General features: G+C 37.7%; 1 protein-coding gene across 1 annotated transcript in view; it reads right to left on the bottom strand.

Moving 5' to 3' along the window:
• LOC117394379 (contactin-associated protein-like 2) overlaps positions 1-22,097 on the bottom strand; it is a 545,795-nt gene extending 523,698 nt beyond the window's left edge. The window contains exon 1 of the mRNA XM_033992589.3: positions 21,587-22,097. Coding sequence (XP_033848480.1) covers positions 21,587-21,758 — 172 coding nt within the window. The 5' untranslated portion in view covers positions 21,759-22,097. The remainder of the gene's footprint in view (positions 1-21,586) is intronic.
• Positions 22,098-22,723: the final 626 nt, after the last annotated feature.

Genomic DNA, 22,723 nt, shown 5'->3' on the forward strand with positions numbered 1-22,723 from the left:
CCAAATGTTAGTTAACAAAAATGAACAACCATAAGTACAAATTAAATTATATATAGTTATTTTGATTTATTATCATAATGTGAAATTGAAATCTGATGCGCATGTTAAAGTTCAAGTCCTTTGCTTAGTATTTTCTTTTTTGTTTTTAAACGGAAGTGTTCTAAACTGAATCTTTTTTTTGCACAACAGTGTATTTGGTTATTGGCTGTTCTGTTAAAAAAAAAAAAAAAAAAAAGGAAAAAAGATTGTTCTTTATTTTTCGAAAATAAAACGTCAATGTACCAATAAGAAATCAGGTTGCCAATTGCACCGCTGTGATTACTCACCTTAAAAAAAGTTACCATTTCCATCCTCTCCCGAAAGAAAATCCTGGCTATGCCACTGTTGCCAGGGGTTATTATTTAAAAATACGTAAGTGCGCAGTTTATTTCAAACTTTCAAAACTTAATAACATAACCAAAGAATGTATGACCCGTCACCGTTATATTTGTTCTCAGTCATCGAAAATATGTGCTAAAAACAGTGAATTTGAGCCCTGTTAAAATGGTAAAAAGACAGCTACGTTTGGCGTTTTTCTACAACAAAAAAGATAAACCACCAACGCCAGAGATATCAACAGAAACCGAACCCGACTCTCTGTAGTTCAGAATGTTATTAACAGCACGACAGTGTGACGATACTTCCATTTCAGTGAGTGCAGGCGCAGCTGTCTGTCGATGAGACCCTTATCTGTAGTGTTGTTTGCAGCTCTCTTGATTGTGACAATCTGGTGTAGAACTGTTTGTGATGAAAGATCTGCTAATGTTAGAAAACTAGCTTAATGTTTACACAAAAATGGTTAAAATCGGGCATTGGGTTTGAACACAGTTTCGTTTTTTTTTGTTTTTTTTGGGGGGGGGGCTGTGCCCCACCAGTCTTTCAAGCCACCAGTCGCCAATGAGTGTGCAGTATCATCTTCCATTGCCATAAGCATTCTCATTTCTTAAGCCACTGCAACCACCTGCTACACACTTTTGTATTTTTTGACATCTTGATAATTCTCATTTCATGTCATTTAGTTTCAGGGCCTCATATTCATCTTTTACTTCAGCACTATCCTCAAAAACTGCAGAATGATGATGCTATTATCTTGTGTACTGGTAATTAAAAAAATAAAAAAAACATTAGACAGCAGTGAAAGGTATGTATGTATGTGTGTATATATATATATATATATATATATATATATATATATATATATATATATATATATATATATATATAGCTCTGGAAAAAATTGAGACCACAGCCAAGTACAAGGTTGTCCTGGAAGAAAACTTGCTTCCTTCTGCTCTGACAATGTTCCCCAACTCTGAGGATTAGTTTTTCCAGCAGGACAATGCTCCATGCCACACAGCCATGTCAATCAAGGTGTGGATGGAGGACCACCAGATCAGGACCCTGTCATGGCCAGCCCAATCTCCGGACCTGAACCCGATTGAAAACCTCTGGAATGTGATCAAGAGGAAGATGGATGGTCACAAGCCATCAAACAAAGCCGAGCTGCTTGAATTTTTGCGCCAGGAGTGGCATAAAGTCACCCAACGTCAATGTGAAAGACTGGTGGAGAGCATGCCAAGATGCATGAAAGCTGTGCTTGAAAATCAGGGTTATTCCACCAAATATTGATTTCTGAACTCTTCCTAAGTTAAAACATTAGTATTGTGTTGTTTAAAAATGCATATGAACTTATTTTCTTTGCATTATTCGAGGTCTGACAACACTGCATCTTTTTTGTTATTTTGACCGGTTGTCATTTTCTGCAAATAAATGCTCTAAATGACAATATTCTTATTTGGAATTTGGGAGAAATGTTGTCAGTAGTTTATAGAATAAAACAAAAATGTTCATTTTACCCAAACACAAACCAGAGAAACTGATAATTTTGCAGTGGTCTCTTAATTTTTTCCAGAGCTGTATATTAGGGGTGCAACAATTAATCGATGCATCGATTATTGATCTGGCCTTAAATTTACCGAGCTTCAATTACATATTGGTGAATCGATGCATCAAATTAGAACCCAGTTTTAAGTCGCCTGTTGCCCGTTTGCGTGTTGGTGCGCTTCTTTTAGTGCTAGTACGGTAGATTAGCGTGTTGCTAGGATACACACTTTAGGCCTCTACATTCGCATTGGACAAGCCAAATCAGAATAAATTAAGGCAAAACGTTTTTGTTTTTTTGTTTTAAATCTATTAAATCTACTGATTTAGCTTTTGTCTCAAAGCATGTTGTACGGCAATATTATATAAAAAGAAGCTGAATTTAGTACGATAGTTAAATGTCAGGATTTGTGAGATTCAAATGTTTTGCTTTGCTTTTGGACATAAAATGTTAAGAGTAATGAACAACGATAGTTCAGATAGAAATTACTTCTGTTAAAATAGTATTTTTTATTATTATTACAATGTTAACACTAGAACCGCCGTGGTTATACTACCTAATATCGCCGCAGGCAGTCATTATGACGGTTACATCTTAAACATCAGTATTAAAATGAAAGACAAACTATCGGATACAACTCAAAAGTTTTATTCAAGCACATCATATCAAACATCTGCACAGCCAAAACACCGTATTTAAATAAACATTTAAACATAAGGTTATTTTTTTTCTAACTTACCACGATAAAGCACTACTTTAAAAATGAAAAACTATAATAAAATAAACATTTCAAAAGAAACTAGTGTGTAAACAGGTATGCATATATATATATATATATATATATATATATATATATATATATATATATATATATATATATAACTGTAAAAACGAACGTATTCTCTGCGTGTGTCACTCTGTGCAGCACTGAATCCAGGTTGAGCTGCTGTCTGCTGCTTTTGCAGTTTTCTGATCGAAATGTTTCCACCGAAGCGCTGTTCAAGTGGATCGGTGCATTCCTTGTACAAAACGAAGGAATTGTTGGCTGCCAGGTCCAGTAGAGATTTAAAAAAACGCATATAATATTGTAGGTTATATTTAAAAACATGTATTGTAAAAGGCAGTCAAAGTGATGGCTTTGGCGGTTCTAGGCAAAGGGGGATTATTATAACTTTTTTTTTGCGATCCTGCCTTTCAAACGCCATCAGGGTATTTAATACATGTATTTAGGAGAAGTCAAGAACAGACAACCGTGTATCTTTCACACACACAGAGTAATTTAAAGTTTAAATAACCGTCAAAATGACTGCAGTGGCGGGAACCTTTGACTGTCCTTTTACAATACATGTTTTTATTTTGAATCTAATCTATAATATTCTGTTTTTGTTATCTCTGCTGGACCTGGCAGCCACCAATTCCTTCATTTTGTACAAGGAATGCAGGAGGGAAAATATCAGTAGAAGAGATTTCATCTTGAAGCTAGCCACAGCGCTTCGGCAGAAACATTTTGATCAGGAAACTGCAAACCTGCAGGCTGCTGCAGCTCAACTTGGATTCAGTGCTAGAGTGACACACGCAGAGAAAACATGGTACTTTCATTTTAAATTACAAAATGCATGCGTTTTTACATTTTTTATGTATATATACCTGTTTACACACTAGTTTATTTTGAAATGTTTATTTTATTATAGTTTTTCATTTTGTAAAGTAGTGCTTTATCTTGGTAAGTTAGAAAATAAACCCTTTTATGTTTAATTGTTCATTTAAATACGGTGTTTTGGCTGTGCAGATGTTTGATATGCTGTGCTTAAATAAAACTTTTGAGTTGTATCCGATAGTTTGTCCTTCGTTTTAATGTTGATGTTGTTTAAAATGTAATCGTAATAATGACTGCCGCCGGCTGTTTTAGGTACGAGTATAATCGCGGCAGTTCTAGTGTAAAGGGGCATCTGATGCAGACACATGCATATTCTTTGCAGTTCTTAAACTCATGTCCTTTGTATTTCTGTTTTTAATAAGCGTTCTAATTTGAATGCAAGTTGTGCTTTTGTGTTTAACTATTATGCACAACAGCGTTTTTAGTTATTGGTCTTCTGTTAAATATATATATATATATATATATATATATATATATAGTTCATTATTTTGAAAAATAAAACGTCAGTGCATCGATTATCGTTGATAAATGCCTATACAATAATCGAATACGAAATTAGGGTGCCGATTGCACCACTAATTATATATATATATATATATATATTCCACTTTATTTACAATACCTCTTTTTTTGTTGCATCAACTTTCCTCTTTCCTCAAACAGGCTGAAAGCCTCCGTTTTTTATAGACTGGAATTGGGTGCAGCTGATTCATTCAAATGTCCAGTTTAGGTAGTAGGGTGATTGAGCTGTGCTAATCTGCTCAGTCACCTCAGCCACATCTCCCATACTTCATCAGGTGAACCTTGGTTTACCTGCCCTTATTAAAGATGGAATGCATATTCCCTAGACCCAGGGTCTTAGTGTCTGCTATATAGGTAGGGAACATATACTCCATCACTATATATACAGTTGTAGTCAAAAGTTTACATACCCCAATGGAAATGTATAATTTCTATAAATTTCACGAAAACAAAGAATTTTAGGTAGAATCGTTCGTAGCAAAAGTTTTGCTTTTGTGAATGACGAAAACAAGTTACAAGAACTAGATTATTATAGATTATAATTATCTACAATTATTTATTTTAGCAATTTTTTGGCAAAATGTATTCAATAAAGCGCAACTGGATGTTCCAACACAACAACGATCCAAAGCAAACATAAAAATCTACTTCAGAATGGTTAAAGAAGAATGAAATCAAGGTTCTGGAATGGCCTAGTCAAAGTCTAAATATAAATCTGATTAAGAATCTTTGGTATGAGTTGAAGGCTGTGCACAAGAGAAGTCCTCCTAATTTGAATGAACAGGAAGAAATTTGCATTGAAGAATGGTAAAAAAAAAAAAAAAAAATCACTAAAGAATCATGCCAAACACTCACTGACAAATATCCTAATCATTTAAATTAGGTTATTATTGCTAAAGGAGCCTCAACTAATTTAGTTTTCCTTGTCCGGCTATGAATACATTTGAATTAGCATTTCTTGAATTTTGCAAAAAAATTGCTGAAATAAATAAATAATTTGTTTAAGAGAGCACAGTTGGATCAATAATCAGGAAGTGAAAGCTGCATCACACCACCCAGGCACTGCCAAAGGCCGTCCCTCAAAACTCAGCGCTCAAACAAGAAGGAGACTTGTGAGAGAAGCCACAGAGAGGCCAACAATCACTTTGAAGGAGCTACAGAGTTCAGTGGCTGGGAGTGGAGTAATGGTGCACCAGTCAACCATATCAAGAGCTCTGCATAACACTGGCCTGTATGGGAGGGTGGCAAGAAAGAAGCCGTTACTCAAAAAGTACCATCTGAAAGCACGTCAAAGTGGCCCAGTCAAAGTCCTGATCTCAATCCCATTGAGAATCTGTGGCACTATTTGAAAATTGTGGTTGACAAGCGTCGTCCAACCAACCTGAACAACCTGGAGCAAATCTGCCAAGAATGGGCCAAAATCACTCCGACACTGTGTGCAAAGCTGGTACATACTTACCCCAAAAGACTTAAAGCTGTTATTGCAGCGAAAGGTGGCTCTACCAAATATTAATGTGGGGGGGTTGAATACTTATGCAAGCAAGATATTTCAGTTTTTTATTTTTCTTAAAAATATTTCCCAGCATAAAACCAATGGCACCTTACAATAATTGATTTTGAGTTTCAGTGTTTTAAAATAAAATATCAAACAGAACAAAATTTCAATGTACCATTTGTAATTCAGTAATATGAGAGAATTGGTCAGGGGTCTGAATACTTTTGCACTGTGTGTGTGTGTGTGTGTATATATATATATATATATATATATATATATATATATATATATATATATATATATCAAAGATGAGGAGGAGCTAATAGAAATTTAAGGCATGCCTACATGTAATGCATATTTGTTTAATGCAGTTATTACGTTATTACAAGTTTTGATAATTTTAAGTGTGCTGAAAGTAGGCCAGATACAAACCTCTTGGTGTATTTTAACATGTTTTGTTGTATTAACAATGTACAAGATTTACATTAAACAATAAATTATTTTTGATGATACTTCTATTGTTCATTTTTAAAAACGTTTTAGAAGTTTGTATTATTATTGTGCTGTAAACGTAGCCTACACGCCTGTGTTCTGATATCTACAGGGCTGTCTTTTAGTGGATTTAACTGTTACTGTTATTATTAACAATGGTAGATCTAATTCTGTTTTTAAATACAAATTTGTACTTTTTGTTTGTTCATTTTCCAAAGTTTTGCATACCGTAGCCTTGTTAACCAGTGCATATAAAAAGACTGTAATACTTTCGCTTTATACTTAAGGGTGTAATTTTGTTATAAAACAAAACTGTTACTTAGTTCCCACTGACACACAACCTTTTAACAGAGTTGCTGGAATGTTTAAATTGAGTTACAATGTGGCTACAAGGCTGTGTGTTAGTGGATTCTCAATGACTGCATTAAGCATGTGAAGCTACTGATCTAATATAAACGCCGGTCTCAAATAAATCGCCGGGCATTATAGTCCCTTGTTGGTAACTACAGTTTTTCACTAAGCGGAAAGGCAAAGCTCTGCAATCCCCCCTCCTTCTCCTCCTCACCGCGCTGCCACACAGTAACACTGCTGTACTCGGTATGTATTCAATGAATGTGTATTAACTTTATTACAACACATTTTCACTAACAGAGAACACAAAAAACATACCTGCACAATGCAGTGGCAGTCACTGTTTGATGACAAAGTGTCCAGTGTTTTCTGCATCATTGCATGATCCACGCTGCATATGTGTGCGGGAGATGTTTCACCCCCCCTCCCCTCCCCCCCCCCCCCCCCCCCCCCCCCAAGTCAGGTTTTATAAATACAATCAAGCTTAGTATTCTCAAAATCAAGTTTGTTTCTCAATATGGGACACTACATGGATGGAGTGCAGTAGCCAGATCATTCAAAACAGGTGAAAATGAGCACATACGATGATGGATGCAATGCAACTGGAATGAGCGAAAGGTAACCTTGTATTCATAAATGTTACTGTCCTGTGACACACGTCATGACTGCACTTTACTCATCCAAATAGTAACAGATCTAAATTGTGTACCGCTGCTATTTATATCATGAAAATAAGCCCCTCCCTTATGTTACACAAGAAGAAGTTTTTTTAGAGAAAGGGCCATACTAAAATGTTACTGTATGAACAGAGGCAATGTGTACTGTAACTACACAGAGGATTAGATCTTAAAGAGGGCCTGTATGTGCGTATTGACCATAGTGTTAGGATTCATAAATAAAACAGACTGAGACCCTGTGCAGACAGCAACAGCACATGCATTTCAATTGTTCTCTGTCGACAACAGCTTACTCCCTAGTGGAGATCATCCTATTACAGGTCACCACCACAGCAGCATTAAGACAAAGCCGGAACTTCACTGGGACTCTGTTAACTGCTATTGCCTGAGGTGTGATATATGGATCAGCATGGCAAGCTGAAAGAGACTTTTACCAAATTCCCTGTTGAAAGTAGATAGCTGTGTTCACAGCCTTGTTTATTGCTAGTTGGCTCATTTTCCCCAATAAGAGCATCTGTTTCTGTTATCCTTATTGTGATACTATTATACTGTACATCTAGGTCATGCAGTCATCAGTATCATACCCATTCCATCTTTGTTTAGAATAGAAACAAGGAAAATATTTCTCTTTTGGGTTCCACCCCCAAGTTTTAGGGAAATGTTCTCAGTAAGTAAGTGAGAAGGCTACTCTGTTAGAAATGAGTACCCACTTTAAGCTGGTCATGTATGGTTTTGCCCATTCAATATCAAATTCCACAGTCAATTTATCTGTAAACTTTAACCTTTAAAAATAAATATATACAGTGCCTTGCAAAAGTATTCAGACCCCTGACCAATTCTCTCATATTACTGAATTACAAATGGTACATTGAAATTTTGTTCTGTTTGATTTTTTTTTTTTTTAAACACAGAAACTCAAAATCTATTTCAGATATTTCAGTTTTTTATTTTTCTTAAAAATATTTCCCAACATAAAACCAATGTCACCTTACAATAATTGATTTTGAGTTTCAGTGTTTTAAAATAAAATATCAAACAGAATGACATTTCAATGTACCATTTGTAATTCAGTAATATGAGAGAATTGGTCAGGGGTCTGAATACTTTTGCAAGGCACTGTATATATATATATATATATATATATATATATATATATATATATATATATACATATAATATGAGATTATATATATTTTTTAAATGTACTGATATATATAAATGTACTAAGATATATATATATATATATATACACACTCACACACACATACACACATACATACAGATGCAGGAAATTTTAATTGCCCACTGACTTTGGGCAAAGCTCACGTGCATATAAAAAGGACAGTATTATTAATAACAACCAATAATAATAAGGAGTTGTATTGAACTGTCCAATCAGAGAGATGGATGCAATTACTTGTTGGAACATAAATGATTAGCTGATTCACATTTGACAGTGTTTATGACCAGCAATCTAGAGTTGGACAGTTTACAAGGTCACTGGTTCAAATCCCATCTCTGCCACTGACTGACTCTCTCTGTGACCCTGAGCAAGTCACTTAATCTCCTTGTGCTCCATCCTGCGGATGATATGTTAAATCAATGTCCTATTGTAAGTGACTCTGCATATAATGCACAGTTCACAGCCTACCTCTGTAAAGCGTTATGAAAGACGTTATATAAAAAATAAACATATTATTATTAAAATAAATTAGTCATATGTATGTCATTAACTATTTTATTTAGTCATGTCGTCAATAAAAATAGATTTTTAAATACATGGATGCCTATTTTCTGAAACCGGACTTCCTGTGTAGTTTTTATGAATGAGATGAGTGAGTGACACTACTCAGGTAGGCAGGTCAAACAAGCTCTTCAATCGTAGCTCTGTCTCTGTCCCCTGAAAACATAAAATTGAAAGATCATTGAGATTAAATTTCAGACTTTGACCGGGCATTGTTGGGCACTCCTAGATCTGCCCGGGCAAAACCCGGAATGAAAGATCTTTGTGATTAATTTCCCATATACTAGTGCTTTACAAAAGTCTTTGACATGTTGCATTTTACTACTCTGATGCATTATGAGCATAAATTTACTCAAAGCCTCCACTTGTGTTTTCTACTAATATAACAACCTTGAGTTGCATAAAGAAGGAAAAACATTGAGTGAAATATCTCGAATCACTTGATTTTCAAGGTGTGGTATCCGAAGCATAAACAACAAGTACAGAGAAACATCATCTGTAATTGACAAACCCAGGACTGGAAGACCCAAAAAGCTGTCTAACAAGGATCAGTAATACTTGATAATATCCTTAAGGAATACAAAGAAGACAAGCGTTGAATTGATAACAGAACTGGCAGAAGACACAGCTGTTATTGTCCATCCATCAACAGTCCAAAGCACCTTTGACCATTGTTCCCTAGTCCAATTTATGTGTTCTTGTGCATATTTTAGCTTTTTAGTCTTGTTCCCCTTTTTTAACAGAGGTATTCTTACTACAACACATCCTTTAAGCCCTGATTTCAAGAGTGACCTTCATACTATTGATCTGGTGGACAACGACACCTGTGCCTTCTGCCAGTTCTGTTGTCAATTCAACACTTGGCTCATTGCGACCCTCATTATCATGATTTCAGCTCATTATGTGTCCATGTTGAGTAATTTGCATTGCTCTTAAGCTTACATAGGCCGCAGTGCAAAATAATTGCCTGGCCACTAGGCAATTTGGATTTTGCAGCCGTAATTTTTGCATTACACCTATCCTTACATCAGCCCCCTAGTGTTTTCTTTATTACAAACAGTAACAGAGAGTACAGGCCAAGTCAGACAGTCCTGAAGTGAGTGTTCTCTTAATTTGCTGCTCTCAGGCCAGAGGCACTGTGGAAGACAGAGCAAAGATTTAAGAATTTGGATGCTATAGAATTAGAATGCTATAGATGTGCACAGGATTTTCGCAACGATACATGCTAAAGATATTTATTTACAGAGCTAGAGTTTGTTCTGTACATTTATTTGGTACCCGGTTGAATAAAGAAATGTATTGTTTCATTGAACTGATTATTTTTTATTTATTTATTTATTTTTTACTACTGTAACCTCATCCTTTATTGTGAGCTACTAATTTCAGCTATTTACAGAATTGCTACCTATGGAAAAGGTAAGGGATCTCACTACTCCCACCCCCCCCCTCCCCTCCACCCCCCTCTGCTAGTACACTGAATATAAACTGTCACGTGTTGAAATACCAGTCTCTGGCAGCAAGTTATTGACTTGAAATGAGAAGACTTGTAAAGATCAACTTTTTGATTTATGATTTCTGCTCTGCACGTTGCTGATGAAGTTGTAGTGCAATGTTCCAATCCAAGTAAATACACAATTCTACCGGACAAAGAGTTACAGTGATTGATGGGAGAGGCTATGCTGAAAGCATACTTTGGTTCTCAACATGAAACTCCATTAAAATCACCTTTATTAAAATGCTCCCAAAGACTGTTTCTTACTGTGAATATTGCATTTTAATAACTGTGAAGGCAAACTTTATTATTGGATGAGACTGATGAGAACTGTAAAGAAACACACACACACGTTTTAGGTATATTTTCGTTTAAGATAATCTGTAATAACTGATGGGCAAATATAGTGTAAGGGTATCCTTTTTTATTGGCATGCCCATATTAGATATACAATTAGATTCTGCCTATCAGTAGTGTCTATGGCATTCAATATTTCACAAGAGAAAAACCACAACAGTTTCAGCCAATGTGCATTAGCAATTGAGAAGTTCTAAAATTGGTAGAGAATAACAAGGAAGAAATAGCATAAATTCAGCAAATCAATAGCCATAACAGCACTTTTATATAACCTTTTGTCTTAGTTTAAAGGGGGCTGTTGTTAAAAAAAGCCAACATCAGTCAACAGTTTAATGTGTAACAGACTTAAGGAGACTTGAAAGAAAGAAAGAAAGGATGAGGCTGAGATCCTCAGGCCAGGAGGCTTGTACTGTAGGTTGATGCCAGTGTCAAACCACTAATCCTCTCGACTGAGGCTGGCGTCAAGGCCAGAAGTCTCTGAGTGGAGGTTAATGCAAAGTCTGGAACAATTTGCTTACAATTATTGTACTTTTATTAAGAGTGTTGCATAAATTAGATAAGCTAGTACATTGGTGTCTTTCCCAAATTATTTAACTTGCCCAACACTGTGATGCTCACAGGTAAACTAGGTTTCTACTGCTTCCCAAATAACAAAAGTGCAGCAGCTTACCACAAGATCAGTAGCAAGGTTACTTGAGCGTAACAGAGACCTCTAACTTCAAAGTCTCTGTTTCAACAGTCAATATTAACAGCTTCTGTTAGCTGTGTTGGTGGTATTGATTTTATTCTGGTAAAGTTTACCTTTTTTATTGCCAAAATGTCTGTCTGCCATAAATAACGTGGAATCCTGAGGAGTCACTAAAGTGTGACTCTCCATTGTAATATTCAGTATAAATATTCCTTAAACGTATTTAGCGTAACTGTGAGCCACTCTGCGTAGCAGCCAGCCAATATGCATAAGCAGACGATGCTCAGACAAAAGTGTCGCAATGTTGCTAATGGTATGCCTCTCTAGCTGATTAATCAAGCGAAAAAAAAGGTGGAAATGAAATCGCGTCAGCCAAGACAAATATTGCTATTCCGTTTTGCATATATATTCAATTTGTTTTTAAGCTGTTTGAAAACCTAATTTACACATAGAGATTAGGCACATTAATCTTCAGCCAGTCTATAATGAAAACAAAAAGTGCTTTCTTAGTTTGTAGACAAGGAGGGTAATACCGAGTAACAAAGGAGCTAAATTGTAACTGCAAATAAAAATAATTAATTATCCTCATTAGGCTAGAGAAATATACCGAATTTCATTAGTTACATGTTTTTGTTTGTATATAATCTACAGCTAAGGGAGTTTGTGATGTTATTTCTAACTTCACTAGTAATGTATAGCTTACCTTACTACAATGCTTATCATCATTACTATACAGCATATTTACAATAAGACATCTGTTTTCTGCAGCTGGTGGGACAAATTGGGTACAAAGCCATTAGAACAGCACAATGGCTTGGAAATATTATTGTGCTGACCCAATAAAGAGCACAACTCAGCAGAGAGGTTTTCAGTCAGTTTCAGGGTCTTAATCACTAAGGTTAATACAGAGTGCTGTCATGGGGTGAGAACAGTCAGTACTCATTTATCCAACCTCCCCCGTCACATGTTCCCCTGACAGATAAATAAGAGTTTTATGAAACATCCACTAGATTACGATGTTGAACCAGAAAACAAAAACCTTACACAGTTATACCAGAAATAATCACTAAAAGCACACACATTTTGTATAAAAATGTAATTTCTAAACATAAAATATACAATAACATGCTGTGACAGGGAGGACCCTGTCGCTGGTTCTTGCAAAATGTGTGCAGTTGGGATGCGGAACAGCAGACTCGTTGCTAGGCAACCAATTTAGCAGTTAGGCTCGCCTAGCGCAGAGCTGATCGGGAGGTCCGGATTGATTGGGGTCCGTGCCCGGGGAGGCTGCGCGCAGCTCAAAAGGCTTGAGGTGACTGCACCGCCATGCTACACAGAGGGGGGTTTTGTTGACATCGAAGACGAGAGCGTCTGCTCCGCAGAATTAACTACTACGGAACCCTTCAACTGCTTTACGGTACCTGTGAAGGCTCTGCTCAGCCAGGACCGTCGCAACGACCCAGAGTCGCTGGGAGGCCAGGACTTCATGAGCAACAGCAGTAGGTTAGTTTAGGGGATGTTGATCCCAAAAAGTGTAGAGAAGTAGGGAATATTAACCATTACAAATGGGTGTTTCCCTTTAAGACACCCGAACTGAAAAATTCTATACCAAAGATTCTCGCTAGAGCAGGGTGGCGTTGCTGAGGCTCCACCCCGCAACCATAAACAGAAGTGACCTCTACAATCGTCGCCATTTTCTTTTTTCAGCCGTGCTGATTACTCCTGAGAGAAATAAATAATATTAAATAAATATAAGAATATTTTGTGGACTGTGTGGTTTCGCTTTCGTTTCCAACGGTGTGTATATATGTTTTTCTGTTTTCATTCTTACAGAGGTAAGTATTTAAAAATTACGAGCAGCTATTGTAGGCATTCCTACTAGCAGCTCGATGCTGTTTTAGTCCTGCTTCTGCAGGATTATTACAAAGGCTTTTTGAAGCAGTGTGGAATGGCAGGGGCATACAGGGGGTGTGGGAGAGTCGCCACATCAATATTTCAGATCTGCAGGCAGTGTATCTGTCCTTGCAAGAATTTTTGGAGCAGGTTCGGGGGAGACACGTGCTCATCCACACAGACAACAACATGTGGTGTCCTACATAAACCACCAGGGCAGTTTGCGGTCATCCAGTCTCCACCGTGTGGCCTGCAAACTTCTGCTGTGGGCACAAGCGAACCTCCTATCACTCCGGGCAGTTCACCTGCCGGGGGTGATCAACTGGGCTGTGGACCTCCACTCGAGGGGGATCCCCAGCGGTGCAGAGTGGAGACTCCATCCCGAGGTTGTGAGTCTCATTTGGGAGAGATTCTAGAAGGCAGAAGTAGACCTATTTGCCTCTGAAGAGTTGACACACTGTCCCCTGTCGTTCTCCATAAAGGGAGAAGGGGGACCTCTGGGGATAGACGCACTGGCACACCTGTGGCCAGCACGTCTGCTGTACGCATTTCCACCGTTTGCGCTGCTCCTGTTATGTCTGGAGAAGATCAGACAAGAACGGATCAGGGTGCTCCTAATAGCCCCTTACTGGCCCTGGAGAGTCTGGTTCTCCTCCCTGATGCAGCTGCTGAACGGCCAGCCGTGGGAACTGCCGATGCGACACAGCCTGCTCAGTAGGGTGCAGGGCACTCTGTGGCACTCCAACCCATCGAGCCTGCAGCTCTGGGTTTGGCCCTTGAACGGCTACATTTGAGTCTTCTGGGGTTATCGAACTGGGTGATTGACACCCTGCAAAATGCCAGGGCAGCCTCCACCCGTTCCCAATATGGGTACAAGTGGGGCATGTTCCAGACGTGGTGCTTGTCTCGTGGGTTTGAAACCACGACATGCTCTATGGCAGTTATACTGCAATTTTTATAAGACCTTTTTGATGAAGGGAAATCTCATTCTACTCTAAAGATCTATTTGGCAGCCATTTCGGTGTGCCATGTAAAAATCGATTCAGTCTCCCCAGGAGCTCATTTCCTGGCAGGGCAATTTTTGAAAGGCAACTTGCAGCTTAGGCCACCGGTGAAGGATTTAGTTCTTCACTGGAGGTTAAATGTAGTGCTTAATGCACTAACAAAACCTCCATTTGAGCCCATGCATTCCGCTGAGCTCAAATTCCTGTCTTTCAAGACAGCTTTGTTGCTTGCCATCACTTCTGCTAAGCGGGTGAGTGAAATGCAAGCATTTTCAACCTCGAAAGCTTGTCAAATTTTTTCAGAGGCCAGAACGAAGGTCACCCTTCATACTAACCCAGCCTTCCTGCTGAAGACCATCTCGGTTTTCCACATTAATCAGTTGATGGAATTGAAGGCTTTTCATCCCCCTCCTTTCCAATCTGACAAGGAGCGCCAGCTCCATATGCTTTGCCCAGTGCGGGCGTTAGCATACTATCTGGAGAGAACTAAAAGCTGGAGGCAGTCGGAGAAGCTGTTTGTTTGTTATGGGGCTAAGTCCCAGGGACAGGCTCTGTCTAAGCAGCATCTGTCTAGATGGTTAACAGGCACAGTACAGACTGCGTATGACCTGGCTAATCTTCCCACGCCTGAGAAGTTCATCGGTCATTCCACCAGTGGTGAGGTGACTTCATGGGCTTTGTTCCATGATGCATCTATCCAGGGCATATGCAGTGCAGCAGTGTGGGCTTCCTCCCATACGTTTGCCAGGTTCTATCGGTTGAATGTCGTGGACCAGCAGAATCCTGGTTTTGGCAAAAGAGTACTGAGGGCGGCTTCCCAGTCCACTCTCACATCACAACATTATCGGTGAGTCCATTTTAATGTTATGTTGGAACATTACTGTCACACAAGCGTAAATTGGGTTGTATGCCATGTCCTTGCTTGGGTATACTCACCCATTTTGTAATGGTTAATATTCTCTACTTGTTAATATTCTCGCCTTGTGTGGCAAACTTATTTTTAGCTTTGTTTTCTTTTCTTTATTAAATCTGACACTATGGCTACCATTGCTGGTACCCTAGTGGCAGCACTTGTGTTATAATTAAACAGTTGTGTCTGACTCTGTTATTCAGTGACAACCCACACACGTCACATTTCCCCCGTTACACATGCCTACAGTTTATATTTCAATTTAAGTTACAGTACTGGAAAACAATATTAACAATTTTCTGTGCTGTATTTAAATTGTATTTAGTGAAAAATGCATTAAAACAAAAACAGCAAACTTAGAGCTTGCAACTGCAGTAATTAGAAAAAACATTAAAAAGACTGTATTGTACTTACAATATAAAGCATGACTGCACTTATGATACGAGCAGTAATGTCGGTTAGCACTTTTACTTTATCAAATGCAATATCAGAAACGATATAGGACTGTAACTTAACTTTGTTCAGTTAGTTAACAAATAAAAAAGAATCTTTCAAATGACTTTTCAATAATAAAAGCAACAAATGCAAATATCAGTAGGCTACTTGCACCCCTTCCTGATTGTTTTTAACCCAGGCACAGGTCTTGGGATGGATGAGTTAATAACAGTTAATAATATAGTGCTGATGTGACAAAAAGATACAGGCCGTGTCAGAAAACGTCTGCGACGCTTATCTGTGATATAATACAATCAATCTGTTACAGCACTGACCAATGGCTAAGTGAAAGTGATGGATTAATGAGAGGGTGCTGACTGTAGTTCACTTCCAAGAGAACAAGTAAAAAAGCAGGGGCCGTCCACCTTACATTTATGAGCAGGGAAGCAATGCAACGTGGTTGAAAGCTGCACTGTGCCAACATTGAAGCCCAAATTAAAAAGAATAAATTTAAAAAAAAGATGCTGGTGAAGTTAATAAACACTGCACTGCCTGGTTTCATTTGTATAAATCATACACTTTTTGAAATAAATGAAATTAAATGGAAAAGACACATAATGCAATTCTGCTTTGCACTGGAAGAAAGTTTCATCCCGCTAAAAGATTAATTGTTTTTGTATTATATTTTGCCATATACTGTAGTATGCGTCAGTTCTCGTTGCTTCTGGTGTGAATGAGTCATTTAAAAACATTTGATCTAAAAATGCAGTAAGCCTTTCGCCGTGCAGTGTTCTGTGTCAATAGGTCCTGAGGTTATCGTCAACAGTGAGGACACACCTTTCATGGTTATCATGCAGTTACTTGTACATTCTTTGTAACTAAAGGGTGTTCTGTTACTACGTGGGTATCTGCTGATAGACAAGAGAGACACAGCGGCTGAGGTTGAAAATGCCTCTCAGGCGTCCAGGTTTTATTACAATATTTACTGCAGTGCTAGCTGGCCACCACTAGGGTACCAAAAATGGTAGTCCTAGACTCCTAGTGCAGGAGGACATACAAGACATTCAAAACAAAACACTGTTCAAAACAACTAGAAAATAAAAGTTGACCAAAGAGTGGTCGAGCGCTACTCTCCTAGAAAGGGGCTCCCACTCCAGGGAGCCTCCCTGACACTTCCTCTGTATACTTGGGTGGAATTAAAATCCCCTAAAATGTTTTCCTATTGCTTCTAGCAGTACTAGCAATCCTGGTATACATACAGTGATCCTAGTTCCAACAATCCCGGCATACACACAGTGATCAAAATAACAATACCCACCCTGGTTAATGCATGCTCATATTCAAGGATACAAGAAGCAAAGTTTCTTTAGTAATGAGACGCATTTTATGATAAACCTCCATATTTTAAAGAAAATATACCACTGAAGATGGTGCTAAAATGATTTTGGCCAACTCTTTAACCTTATTAAGAATACTTTTTAAAGTAATATATTAATTGAATCTCAGTGGAATAAGAAAAGCATCTCCTAACAGCTAATTAACTTTTCAAGTGCTTTCTTGGCACCTTCCTGCATCATTAATTATGAAAAGAAGTATTATCTGTTGTGTTTATTCCAGCCAATAGATTTTTGTAAAAATGAAACACTGTCAAAAGTATAATTCACTGCAGAAAACAGAGAAATGTTCTGTGAACTCAATACATGTTTAGTGATAAGCATTAAAGCTGACATTGAAAAAATATATAATGACTGATAAAGCGCAGACCACAAGCATATATTTCACTTTTTATCTGTCTTCTTTATCCATTGTGAAAGTCACTTCCATCATTTTCAACTGGTTTACGTTTGGATAAGCTCACAAATTACACTTGAAATTGACCGTTTCTTTGATTGTGTATTGCTTCAGGTCTTGCTAATAATAGTTTCCAAGCAGACTGAATAATGTTTATTATTTTCAGTCTTTTAAAATACTTGTGTTTTTTCAAGCTGATGATTTCAGCCATAAAACTCAAGAGTTTTTATTGTATTTGTTTTTTAAAATAACGTGGTCATCAAATGATTATATAGGCACAAGAGTTAAATGACATTATTATACTAATAGGGGCAGCAATGAATGTTAGACATTGATTTACTTTACTTCCAATACAATGGAGGAGGCTGTGTGGTCCAGTGGTTAAAGAAAAGGGCTTGTAACCAGGAGGTCCCCGGTTCAAATCCCACCTCAGCCACTGACTCATTGTGTGACCCTGAGCAAGTCACTTAACCTCCTTGTGCTCCATCTTTGTAAGTGACCCTGCAGCTGATGCATAGTTCACACACCCTAGTCTCTGTAAGTCGCCGTGGATAAAGACGTCTGCTAAAATAAACAAATATAACTCTGTAGTTTGAGTCAGAGGTAAGAGGCCATGCAATTGGTGTTCTGTCTTATAATGAGAATACAAGTGCTAGTGTAATGGCATTGAGGGGTAAATGGGAGCAATTAACAATCTGATTCCATTCTACAGTGTTACTTAATAATTACTAGGTTGTGTCATGTTTAATAGTGTATATAACCTGTAGTGTCTGCTTTATTATAATGTGTCAAAAATGTCTAGGGTTCCTCCATATCAGTGCAAAACAGAAACAAAATGTAATCCCACTCTGTATGTTTCTAAATCTGGATCACAGTGTGTGTATCACTTCCATATGTAATTATTTGATGACTTTAGGCACCAACTCATCTCCGGGGCTTGTAGATGTCCGATTATGAAGACCATGGGGCTTTTTTTTTCTTACAGAATAAACAAATATGTGTATTTTTTATGATGATTTTTCAGTATCATATATTTTTATTCCATGTGTTGTATTTTTATAACTTCCAAACTTCATTTGCAAAATATTTTCTTTTAATAGGGAACAGTCACAAGTACTACCTAATGATGCTTTGACTAATCTGCACTCCCAACCTATTACAAAACTGCACAGCCATCAGCCCAGAGAAACATGAGGACCAGATTGCTGTTTTAGAGCACTCACATCTAATACACACACACACACACACACACACACACACACACACACAGAGGCAGCAATAGGCCTGTACTTTGGTAAACAGGTGCTAATGACACTGGAGACAGCCATGCTTAATTACATTTGAAACAATGACATTCACAAAGTTGTTTCCTATAAACCGATGGTCTATGTTTACCTGAAATCATTAGTCTGGCCAAATATGTTCATTTGTGGATGTCCAAGAAAGTTTAGCAGAGTGAGTACGAAACAGACCGGACCTAGATTTGGACATGGATATTCTTAGGAGAACCCTAACCCTAACCTGCCCCCTTAATTATTATTATTATTATTATTGTATCTAAAATGCATAGCTTTCCCCTTTCCCTGTCTCTAAAATGACAGCCAAAACACTACATATTTTTCTCTTTCTTCAACCATGATTTATTATGTTGTATCTCTTTAGTTCCTAATCTAAACCTAGCTCCCTAATTGCTCATTTGAACCTCCATTTTCTGAAAAAGTATGACATCAAAAATCCGGTCTGGCGAATACATTACGTTTATAATTTCCAGTAATATAACCTTAATTTAATCTGCACGCTTGTTGTCGCTGCTCTTCTGTTAAAAAGCACCGATATTCTAAATTAAATTGGCTAGCCCGTTTGTTTTCAAGAAACACACGTCGGTAGTAGGACACAAGGTATAGTGTTCAAACTTTCTATAGTTTATTTCTACAAATAGACATGGAAGTAAGAAAGAGCTGATAACCACGTACACATACTCACAATATTCAATTATAGTTATATTCAATTATAGTTTTGCATCGTTCCACAAAAAGAAAAAAAAAGTGCACCACAGTATATCAATAATGCACATCTAAAGTAAGTTACCTAACAGCTAAATGCATCTTTAGACAATAATAATAATAATAATAATAATAATAATAATAATAATAATAATAATAATAATAATTGCCAAGGGCATGATGTGCATCAGACGAAGTTGTTGGATGCAAATTACAGTGCCCACCTGTTCAGTACTCTACGTCCTGGATACTTTACTTATGTATAGTAGTACAATTGCTTTTCTGTTCTTTAGTTCCTCATACATTAGAAAGTACTGCCCGCGAAGACTCTCAGTGTAAACCCAGGCACTTGCCACAGAGTTGGCTGTAATACAAATAAATATATTCCTATTCTATTCGATGTATAGAAAGACCTAAAGGAAACTCACTTAAATAATGTAACCGTACATAAGTGCCCGATTGATGTATAACACAAAACTGGAAGTAGATTGTATAAGTACATATAATTGTGCATCATACATACATTAGGATGCAGGCTGCAAGCGGTAAGCACCGCAGTTAAAACGCACCATTCCGTCAATTAAACAATGGTCAGCTATGATATCTCTGTTAAAGAACATGTGCCCCGTGTTGTCTATTGAAGCAGCATGCGTGGTACAGCACATTGACCGCACTTGATCGCTCATCATGGTCAGCACAAATTAAGCCAGTGGGGCTTCACGTTTTATATCAAAACGAATCAAACTATACACTGTCTCTTCAGATACTGTTTCTTGCCATAATTCATGGTCATACATTCACATGCAAGCAGGACGCAAACGATGTGGCTAAATACAGACGAGACCGACATACTATCTTCCCCACTGGGCTTTAAAAGCATTGCTTGCATTGTTGTCTGAGCTCAACTGATATTACCAGTGTCTTTTATAATATCCGAAGAGTATGCATTTACTCTCTATAGTGGACACATGTTTCTTGTTCATGTCAGTGAAAGAAAAAATATATCACGTTGAACCTCAAAACTCAAAGGGTATGGTTCAATCATTAAGCATATGCACCACAAGAAACAAGAACAGTCAAAAACAGCAATAAATAAATAAAGCAAAATCGGTACTTTTTAAAAGAAAAGAAAAAAACTTGTTTTGCAGTTCAACGGGCTTTATCAGGGTTTGGATCACGGGCAGTGTCCACAGTCTATACATTTCCACACAGTATACAATTCAACAGCCGTTGCATTTGTTCATCTTAAGAACCATATGTATTTTCAGTTCCTGTTAACAAAATCCTTTTATCAGTGTGCACATTTTTACAAATACCCGTTAACATTATTTCAAGACAGAATTCTCTTTTAAATCTCCACACCCTACCACAGCTATATCTTAATATATAAAGAAGAAAGTTTGTCTATTTATCTGTTCCTTTATGCATTCGCACCCCGCACGAGCCAGTGCAACCAAACTTTGCATGGCCTCCTCTTACATCCAGGGGAAGGTCAAGGGCTATGTTTGGATTCAAATTTTTGACCCCCGGGGTACTTTATTTAGTAACCCCATTGCTGGATCACTATAGTAACCATGAATCTCAAATTAAAGAAACCCACAACAATTTTTAAAAAATTAAAAATGGCTAAAACCAAAAAAAAATCAAAAAATAAAGTTTAAAAAAGGGAAAAGGGTCCGAGCGCATTGTGCGACACCCAAAATCGGTAACGTATAGGAAACGATAAGGCTACCGTTCACCAATTTGTCATGCACGAAATATTGAAATATTGAATTTCCCCGGGCAACGCCGGGTACTTCAACTAGTCTGCTATATTTACACAGCAATACACAATATATATATATATATATATATATATATATATATATATTGCATAAAACAACAATCACCATTGGCACATCAGGAGCCCTCGAGATTGTTTTACACAATGTAACATTTCCTTATGCTATGTGTGTTATCTATGTCATGCCATTTTTATTTATTTACTGAGTGCTATGCCTGTATAATAATGTCAAGTTTAATCGGAATGTTTAAAATGTCTAGAATCAAGAGGTTATCTCGTGCTTTCAGACTGGCAGTATCATGCACTGCACTGTCCCTGCAGGAAAGTGTTAAGAACTAGAGTACTAAAGCAAAATCTCCAATGTTACTTACGGGATGCCGGGAGGGCTGCACTGAAGCTGCTGATGCGGCTGAAAATCCAGAGCACGAGCGTTATCCTGAGTCCAGGAAGCCGCAGCATCTTCACTTCCCCACTGCAGCAAGCACAATAAACAAAGCGTCTTGTCTCTTGCTTTCCTTCAACAAAAGTAGTCGAATTTGCCATGCACACACTACAGGCAGTCCCACTCGGTCTAGGTTTTTTTTTTTTTTTTTCCCCCGTTATGTTGTATTAAATAACTACGAAGATGCTGCCTCTGCGGTCTATCCTCAGGTTCTCCACAGCAACGCACAATACAACTGCTTCTCATAAGCTCGCCCGTACTAGCACTCTACATTCCTTGTCAATTGCAAGGTATCTTAGAAGAAGTCTTCGAACCACATCATCGAACCTCACGTCGCACAACTGCCGTTTATCACATTATTTTGACGAGTTCTGAAAGACTGTCAGTCCCAGGAAGGTCGCTGCCCAGGTGCTGAAGTTGATGGTAGCTCTCCCCCTCAGTACTCAGTTGGTACGGTCTGTGAACGCTGGAGACACAGTACGGGGAATGAAAGCAAGGATTCCTCCCGGGTCCTAGCAAAACAATCGTTTGCTTTTGCTTTGCAAAAGAGTTTTAGTAATTTTAAGGCTTCGTTTCACAGGCTTAACTATGTCTCAAAATAAAAGTATAGCCAACTAAACTAAACTAAACAAATTGGTGCATTAACTTCATGCAACATATTTTGTATACAGCATTTCAGGAGCAAGGTGAAACAATTTAATGCGATTTTGTATGTAGGTAAAGGGTTCGTGCACTCGGTATCTACCGGTTTCAGGGGTGGCAACCCCTGCAGAAAGCTGTGTGTGTGGTCTGTGGGGATACACCTGTACAATATTATCATTCGAATGGAAAAAAATGTCCAGCACATTGGCTATGCTGCTTGGGTGTGCGTCTACTCTTTGTTTTTCTAGTATTGTATGACTCAATCACATACCGGTGCAATATAGAAGAACTACATTTTTTACAAGCCAAAAACTTGAAATGAATTGGCTTTGTACAAACCATTAACCAATCGTATAACCTAAAGTAAAACGTATACGAACGTCAAGTTGACTTTGTTTCAGCTAGTTACACCATCAGAAATAAT

The sequence above is a fragment of the Acipenser ruthenus genome, chromosome 3, assembly GCF_902713425.1.
Source record: "Acipenser ruthenus chromosome 3, fAciRut3.2 maternal haplotype, whole genome shotgun sequence".
Classification (NCBI taxonomy): Eukaryota; Metazoa; Chordata; class Actinopteri; order Acipenseriformes; family Acipenseridae; genus Acipenser; species Acipenser ruthenus.